The sequence below is a fragment of the Tigriopus californicus genome, chromosome 2 (genome assembly GCF_007210705.1).
Source record: "Tigriopus californicus strain San Diego chromosome 2, Tcal_SD_v2.1, whole genome shotgun sequence".
NCBI lineage: Eukaryota > Metazoa > Arthropoda > Copepoda > Harpacticoida > Harpacticidae > Tigriopus > Tigriopus californicus.
Window position 1 is genome coordinate 10508188 of NC_081441.1, and position 8774 is coordinate 10516961.

Below are 8774 nucleotides of genomic sequence, written 5' to 3' on the forward strand. Positions count from 1 at the left end.
TTGTTATTGCCAGTGAGAAGTGACCAGTTTGCAGTTAGCATGATGTTGGGATCCAAGGCAAAGGACCCTTGCAACCGAGCTGCCGCAGGCTTGCGCCACGGCCTCGACGCCCCCAGTCCCTTCTGCTCTCTTCCTCATGGTCACATTTGCTCACCGTCCCCGAGTTACCTCTTGAAAAAGTATTACTGCTGATTTAATTTGCCCTGGGATCTAATTTCTTGTTTAAATTTGGCTACACCATGTTTTTAAGAAGATAAAAAAGGTAGTGAAATCACCATTCAAGGACTGCCTTTCTAACATGGTCCACTTATACTGGAATTTAGTTTGTCTTCTGACGAAATTCAAAGAAACTTGTAGTCGAAAAAGATGATGTTGAAAAGTTGCTTGTTTGGTGTAAATACAAAATGTATACCTCTTTATTTATCTCTATTTAAACAGTAAAAGTGCTTGTAATTATACCTGTATTGGGTTTGAAAGGTCTCGCAGAAGGGTTGGTGGTGTATGTATGGAGTTAGAACAGATCAGCAACAAGCTATCTGACAAAAATACCTAGTTAAAGTCAGGCATTTTAGAGGATATTCTTACATTTCTCAAGTGGTTTGTCCGCAACGAGAAGAGAGAGAAGAGAACGAAAAAGACTTTTGCCTGTGTAAGAGGTTACAAGTCAGACTTGAACAAGCTTTTGACCAAGATTTCAGATCAACCCTATATCTAAAGGCTAGCCAGATCCACTAACTCTAATTTGTGTTTCATGGATGGATTTGTTATTGTTTGGAAATAAAGTTAAAAAGATTTGCCAGTTTTCCTTTTTGAATGGGCATAGATTACCCTCGTAACAGTGTGAAGGTAGTGGGCAAAAACGGCTAAAACCAATGGAATGGCCACCCTGTGTGTTTACCTCGACCCATGGCCAATTCGCCTGGGCTGGGCCTTTCAGCCTGCCTTTCAGCGCCCGTGGGTTTGAGCAGGCTGAGAGTGCAAATACCGCCCAATCCTAGCCCCTCTCCCTCCCCATCAGTGTGGGTGTTGTTCAATGTTCACCAGCCATGATCTCCGTCTGATGGAAGGCAGATCAATCCCGGAAACCCATCCATCCGTTCATTCACTGATCGCCCATTGCCCGCTAGGTTAAGGCCATCATCATCATCATCATCATCCAAATCATCATCCTTCTCTAGTCAGGTTCCCTCTTAACATGACGCCCGTCTAGACCACCCTCATGAGTACGAGCATCATGAGCCGGGCCAATCGGCCGGAAGAGCCGGATTCGGCCGAGGCCAGTCCGAAGAACCATCATCATCATCATTCCGATCACGGGCACGGCGGCGAATCCAGTGCGGCCTCGCCGGCCGACGACGCCATGACGGGCGGGAAAGAGGACGAGGATGAGACGGAGAGCAAGACGCACGAAGACGAGGACGAAGAAGGGCGGAGGCGAGGCCGGTTGGCCAAAGAGGGCGGTGAGGACGAACTGGAGGAGGAGGGCGAGGAGGGCGAGGGAGGTGACGACGACAACGGCGAGATTGTGGAGATGAATGTGGGCAAACGGCCCTATCACGGCAAGGTGTGGAAGAAAGCGGGCAACGGAGAGGTTATGAAATACCATTGTCTGACGCATGCTAAGGATTACACGCCCGGCGAGGCCGTTTACATCGAGAGCCAAAGACCCGATCAGCCCTACTACATTTGCCAGATTCAGGTCAGTCCATGGGCACACTCGCTCGACCCCTCATGCACTCAGGTTCAGATGAAGATGACCCTGCCTCCGAAATGCATGGTCCGAGGTTGCATGATGGAAGTAGATAGATGGGATCAAAATTGATTAGATTCTGGATGGGCTGGGATGTCCGAAGGTCGATTGATCATTTGGCTTATAGACAGACCGGTTAGAGACTGAACTGGTGCTCACATGTACCTGAAAAATCTAGCCCCATTGAATTGAATTGACCCCCCTTGACCTTGTTGCTTGCAGGATCTGAAAATGAGCAAACGTGATACGTTGATGGTGCACATCAAGTGGTTCTACCGGACCTCCGAGGTGCCCGAACAAGTGTATCAATTGCTGATTCAAGACCGTCACATTGAATCGGCCGGATCGCGGCGACTCATGAACGAGTCCATGTATCGGACGCGGGAGCTCTTCATCTCGGAAATGACGGATATCTACCCGGCCTCCGTTCTCCGTGGGAAGTGCGTGGTCCACCATTGCATGGACCTGAAAGCCTTGAAGGAGTTCCATCCCGAAGAGGACGTGTTCTTTTACACGCTCTCGTACAATCCGGAAACCCGTCGATTGGCCTCCACGCAGGGCGAGATTCGGGTGGGGGCTTCCCATCAGGCCAAGCTGCCGGAATATAAGGGCCAAGTGCCCATCGAGCGACGACCCGAGCCTTGGGGCGAGGAGATCGCTTGGTGTCCGGAGCGGATCCATGACCATGATTTGCTCATGTTCTTGCGTGCAGCTCGTTCCATGGCCGCTTTTGCCGCCATGTGTGACGGTGGATCGCCCGAGGAGGGCATATCGGCCGCTTCACGGGACGGGATCACGGCCCAAGCCATCCGGACATTACACGAGTGCGATTATGACACGGGCAAGGCCTTGCAAAGCCTTTTGAAAACCCCTTTCCCTGAAGACATCTTCCGGCGATGGCATGAGGAGGAGGTCAAGTGTTTCATCAAGGGACTTCGACTTCATGGGAAGAACTTCTTCAAGATTCGGGCCGAGTTTCTGCCCGAGAAGGATACGGCGGAGTTGATCGAGTTCTACTATTTCTGGAAGAAAACCACGGGTGCGGCCAACAACCGCCCTCGTGGCCGTCGGCACCGTCCAGCCGTGATGCGACGAATCAAGGGTGGCAAGGGCGCGACCAAGTCCATGAAAGACGATCCGACCGATTTGAGTAGTTGTAGCGAGGCTGAGGATAACGACAAGGTCGAGGTCAAGAAGGACCCGGATGAGATGAGCCCCTACTATTGTCGGCATTGCTTTACCACCTCATCCAAGGATTGGCATCACGGGGGAAAGGAAAAGCTTCTTCTGTGTGCGGAATGTCGAATCTACTTCAAAAGATACGCCGAGCTGCCCAATTTGGAAGGCCACAAGTTCATCGAGGACGAGGAGGACGAACCCGAAATTGAAGAGCCCTTGGCTGTGAAGAAAGAGGAGCCCCAGTCGCCTCCTCACGCTCCCACGCCCCTTCTGGACGATACCTCCAAGGACGAGCTTAATCTGAACGCCATCGAGGAGGACTCAAAGGAGCCTTTAGGTCTGTCGGGGGTGAGTTTGCCTACTGATCCGGTCGATTTGAAAGCCGAGCCACCTCAACCTGCTCTTGGCAATCTGAAGTCGCCCATTCCCACATTGGGTGGAGCCTCACAACCTGGCCACAGCCGCCCTCTACCCACTGGTCTTCATCATGTCACACCACAACAGCCGCCACAGCCACAGCCGCAGTCACAGCCGCAGCCACAGTTGCCACAACAACATCAGCCCCCACCCCCAACATCGCTCCTAATGCAACCTCAGCACCCGCCACCACCGTCACAACAGTCACAACATGTGCCTCACCAGCAGCCAATCCAACAGCACCAGCCAACTACCCCACAACATCAACCACCACCATCACAGCCGTTACAGCAGCCACAGCAACATCTTCAGCAACAAATTCAACAACAACAACAGCAGCAACAACAGGTTCCACAGCAGCTCATGCAGCCACAACTCCAACAACCCCAACAACAACAGCAGCACCCCCCACCTCCCGCCGCACACACCAATACCGATATTCAGGTTTTGGGCGAACGAGCCGCCGCTCGAAGTCCAGCAACTCCGGGGACCGCTCCGCCCCCGCCGGCCCATCATTCCGCCCTATCAGCTCCACCACCGCCTCCCAGGAAGGACACGCCTCCTCCTAAACCCGATGGCTCGGAATGTCACCGATCTCAGTCGGCCATTTTCACTCGAATGTGGAACCGGGGCGAAGGCAACTCGTGCTCCCGGACCGATATGATCTTCAAGCCCGTTCCGGACTCGAAATTGGCTCGGAAGCGAGAGGAACGCATTCGCAAGGCCAACGAGAGGGAAGAGGCCTTGAAGGTCGAGTCGGTCAAACGATCCCACATGGAGATGCAAGGCATGCATTCCCCACATCACCCGCTCTTCAGTCCCAACGACCCCTATGGCAAGGGTCCGCCTCATCATCGGCCCTCACCTTTTCCCCCCGGTCATCCCATGTCAGCTGAAATGGAGAGGCGGGATCACGAGCTCCGGATGAGTCTCGGCGCTCCGCCTGTCAGTCGGGCGTCCATGTACCCTCCGGGCTTTGGCCCCGCCCCGCCCCCTTCGCCCCACCAGGGACTGATGCAAGCCGCAGCCGCTGAGAATCGCCGATTCGAGGAAATGGCCGCACGGGCCTCGGCCGAACGGCAATACGCCGAGCGAATGAATGCCTTGGCCACCGACCCTCTGGTGCGGCTCCAAATGGCCGGAGTCACGCCCGAAATGCCGGGACCGTTCCATCCCTCTCACTATGGACCGTTGGGTCCGCTCACGTCCTCGGCCGGTCTCTCCCGACCGCCCAATGGGCTGGACCAAAGATTTCGCTCGCCCGCCGATATGCTCATGCGTCCCGGAGGTTATCATCACCATCTTCCACCCAGCCATGAGATGCTCCAGAGGCAGTTGTTGATGGAGAGGGAGCATTCCATCATAGCCGCCCACCAATCCGTGGCTGCGGCTGCCCATATGGCTCAACAAGAGGAGTTATTCCGCATGGAACAAGCCCGAGCCGCTGCCGCCAGTCGACAATAGAAACACGGGCATCACTTTGATACTCGCTATATCGCATGAACTGTCGGACTGTGACTGTACAGATCCGAAATCGCTCTCTTACCAATGAATCATCCATGTCATGTATTATGTCCAACCGGAACAATGAATCAATCATATTAGTATTTTTCTTCGCTTGAACCAATACACAATTTGATAGATACTCGTCATTCCCATCGAGACTTTCTTTTTCGTTCTCGAGGAGCATCATTCGTCGAGCCCATCGAAGATGGCGGGGGCTGAGGCTGGGGGGCTAGGGGCGAGCCTATGCCCGGGGGCGGGGGCATCATTTGCTCTTGAATGGAGGGGTGGACCCCGGCGGGACCGATATCGCTCTCCTCACTATTGGATGCCTTTTGGAATTTGGACATGTACTGATGCTTAAAGGCCATCTTCAAGCCCGATATCCGACTCTCACCCGAAGCAGTCACTTCTTTGGGGGCGGATGAGTCTCCGTAGGCGTACTGCTCATGACCGAGGGCGGGGAAGGATGACAAAGTCGAAGAAGAAGACGACGAAGACGAGCCCATGCCCAAACCGGGTCGATCCACCTGACAACCTTTACCTCGACCGCGTTTGAACCGGGAATTGCGGAACCAAGAGCTCTTCATGGCCAAGTCCATGAGATCCTTGGACACATCCTGATTGGCAGCCTCGAGATTTCGGACAATGTGTCCGGCGAATTCCTTGTCTTTCTCGGTGATGAGGGTGTATGCTTTGCCTTTGATGCCGGCTCGACCGGTCCGGCCCACTCGGTGGGTGTGGGTATCGATATCTCGGGCCACGTCAAAGTTGACCACGGTACGGATGTGGGAAATGTCTAAGCCTCGAGCTGCCACGTCGGTGGCCACTAGGATATCGAATTCCTTCTTTTTGAACTTCTGAATGATCTCGTTACGTTCGGATTGGTGAAGATCCCCGTGAATGCATCGACATTCGATCTGTTTCAGGTGCAAATTGTGCGCCAACTCTTCGCAATTCTGCTTCTTTGTCACGAATATCAATACCGAGCCGGTAGAAGTGAACTCCACCAGGTTATTGAGCAGCCAATTCCATTTGAACCCGCCCACTTCCATGACTTTCACGATTTGCTTCACATCCTCGGAGGCCTCACCAATGGATCCTTGCACGATCTTGATCGGATCGGACAGCGAATCCCGGGCCAACCGCTCGATTCGCTTCTTGAAGGTGGCACTGAACAATCCGCATTGGCGATTGGGTCGAACATGATCGCAAATCGACCGCACCTGAGTCTCAAAGCCCATGTCGAACATCCGATCCGCCTCATCCAAGATCAAATAGGTCACTCGCTCCAGGTTCGTAACCTTCATCTTGATCAAGTCGATCATCCGACCGGGAGTGGCAATCGCGATCTCCGCCCCCGATTCAAAATCCTTGGATTGCTCCCATTTCGAACCGCCTCCATAAGCGCATACCACTTTCAAATCGTAGACCTTGCCGAACTTCTTGGCCTCCGAATAGATTTGAGTGGCCAATTCTCGCGTGGGAACCAAGATCAGACCAATGGGACCATGACCTCTGCTCAGCCGAGGTTGATCCATGATGTGGACCAACATGGGCCAGAGGAACGCGGCCGTCTTACCCGAGCCCGTCTTAGCGATCCCGATCACGTCCCGTCCAGAGAGGAGGGCCGGGATGCCTTGGGCCTGGATGGGCGTGGGCTGAGTGAATTCAGACTTGCGAATGGCCTTCATGAGCGGCTCGTCGAATCCGAAATGGCCGAAACTCGTCACGGGTTTGGGCGGAATGGCTCCCGAGATGTTGAGACCGAGTTTTTGCTGCAAGTCCAGGACTTGGATGATACTGAGGGAGGCGATGTCCGGATGCTCGTTGTAGAAGTTCTTCTCGAAGGGTTCGTATTTGATGGCATGGTGATCGATGGGTGGGAGCGGGTCGATATATTTGCTATGGGGCGGGTTGATCGGGTTCCCATCGGCGTCATATTCAACGGCCAGGTCCTCGTCTTCGGGCCCGCGACCGGCATTGGGATTGTCTTCCAGCCATTTGTAATAGGACTCCTCATCGTCAGCCTCTTCAATGTCGACGCGCGTGCCTTTCATCTCTTTGGGTTTCTTCGTGGCCGTGGAAGAAGCCGTGACCGAAGCCTCGACCTTGTTCAAGCCGCGTTTCTTGACATCCTGCTCTAGATTGGCCATGAAGGCGTCCAAGGGGTCTTCTTCGGAATCGGACTCCTCTTTAGCGGCTGCCGCTCCGGGCGATCCGGGAGCGGGTTGGTAAGGTAAGTCCATCTCATCGGATTGACTCTTGCGCTTCTTGGCGGATAGGTCTTCTTCATCATCGTCGTTGAAGTACTCTTCTTCGGTGCGTTGCTTTTTAATGGGCGTCTCTTGCCAACTCAAATGAGACGCATTGATTGACGATATCGACGAGTATCTAAAAGTGGAAATATATTCTATTCAATGTAGTGGTTCTAAAGTCTAACAATCTAGAGAGCATGCATGTCAGTCATATACAAAATAACAGTACATCATCCATGTTTTCAAATTTAAAATCAAATGCAAGCGCCGGTTTTGGGTTGAGGGCTTTTTGGCTATGCCGATTAAATGACGAAAGAAAGATATTGTACACGGTTGGGATAAAGGAAACTGGCGAGAACCGCATTAAAATCGTATAGTTAAAGAGTATTTTTGAACATTTGGAGACCTCAATGGAAAAGTTTGTGGCGACTAATATATTCATGGGCAGTGTAAAAAAGTACATAATGTAGTTAGATGGGTAATTTCTGAGCATTTTCAACAATATGTTTTGTTCCATTTAAATTTTGGGTGCTTGGACACACACATCACCCAAACTGCTGAAAATTGGTGTGAACCAAAGGACTTTGATAATCATTTCCATTGAAATAGATTTTTTACTTTGTCAATTATGCCGGTTACAAGAAGCAATTTAAGATGCAGTAAGATGCGGATAGAGTAACCGTTTTTTGGGAAAATGTGCAATATTGTATTTTTCTACTTATTCGTGATTTTCTCTTCAAGCAATCAAAGGAAAATTTGAGATGCTGGATTTTGATTGGAGAAATAATCAAGAGAACTACCTACGTAGACCGATATTAAAAAAAAAAAAAAATGAAAAAGATTTCTTAATGGCCAAGCCAACCACTTCAAACAGGAACAAAATACTGATCTGTTCATTCAATGATAAAAGATTGTATGTCTGAGCATTGATATTGCTTATTGCGCTCATAAGAGAGTCATCATTCATTACTACTATAAAAACCCAGTATTTTAATAAAGAAACAATCCGGCTATAAAACCTAGGTTCCAATATCAGGCTTCTTTTTGTGAACTGCACGTAAATATGTCACCCTCAAGAACTTCGTTCTTTTTGTCAAACCTCCTTATTACCCAACCCTGAATAGACTGTCTTCCTTCACATTCATGATTTGCGAGTTTTAAGTTCATTTCAAACAGAATCTCATTTTCATCCAGAAGAAGAACAACCCATTGGCAGACGTCATCCCAATCCAAAGCGCTACCATCCCAAGATCCCAACGAACCCGTGTTTACTGATGCCTGGGGTTGGGTTGTTGAAACTAGCGCGGTCTTGGACGGACAGACCGCTACTAGCCGCAGGACCAGCCCGTGAATCTAGGCAGGCTGGGGGCGGGAATCCACCTCCTCGTCGTGCTGATGAGCTCAAATTGGACGGCGGCGGGATTTCCGCCCCTCGATAAGGTCGATTCAGCGAATCTGAGGTCGACGACGGTCGCGATGACGACGACGAGGAGGAGGAGGAGGAGACAAAACTGGCGTACAGACCGCCACGCCCTGATGATCCACGCCTCATCGTGAGCGGGTAGTTCGGGGGTGATTTATTTTTGTTGTTGCTCTGGGAACAGCATACACAACAAATGGAGCGAGTTGTTAGAATCGTTGGCTAGATGGCGTGGGGAGGGATCCAT

General features: G+C 51.5%; 2 protein-coding genes across 2 annotated transcripts; one reads left to right on the forward strand and one right to left on the reverse strand.

Annotated features, from left to right (window-relative positions):
- Positions 1–1002: 1002 nt before the first annotated feature.
- Positions 1003–4991, forward strand: LOC131877175 (arginine-glutamic acid dipeptide repeats protein-like). Its single transcript, XM_059222779.1, has 2 exons — positions 1003–1699; positions 1973–4991. Exons 1-2 carry the CDS (start codon positions 1220–1222, stop codon positions 4808–4810), a joined length of 3318 nt encoding a protein of 1105 aa, XP_059078762.1. The 5' UTR covers positions 1003–1219; the 3' UTR covers positions 4811–4991.
- On the reverse strand, positions 4896–8774 carry LOC131877177 (ATP-dependent RNA helicase DDX42-like). The gene is made up of 2 exons (XM_059222781.1): positions 8370–8774; positions 4896–7243 (listed from the first exon to the last, which is right to left on the reverse strand). The coding sequence occupies exons 1-2, from the start codon at positions 8657–8659 to the stop codon at positions 4996–4998; spliced, it is 2538 nt and encodes an 845-aa protein (XP_059078764.1). The 5' UTR covers positions 8660–8774; the 3' UTR covers positions 4896–4995.

What these genes read in the sequence shown, in the direction of transcription:
- LOC131877177 (XM_059222781.1), bottom strand. Translation starts at nt 8,659, where the DNA reads ATGAGGCGTGGATCATCAGGGCGTGGCGGTCTGTACGCCAGTTTTGTC. An exon ending in CCAGGCATCAGTAAACACGG is followed by an intron (nt 7,244 to 8,369) that starts GTTCGTTGGGAT and finishes TTCCACTTTTAG; the next exon opens with ATACTCGTCGATATCGTCAA.
- LOC131877175 (XM_059222779.1), top strand. Translation starts at nt 1,220, where the DNA reads ATGAGTACGAGCATCATGAGCCGGGCCAATCGGCCGGAAGAGCCGGAT. An exon ending in ACTACATTTGCCAGATTCAG is followed by an intron (nt 1,700 to 1,972) that starts GTCAGTCCATGG and finishes TGTTGCTTGCAG; the next exon opens with GATCTGAAAATGAGCAAACG.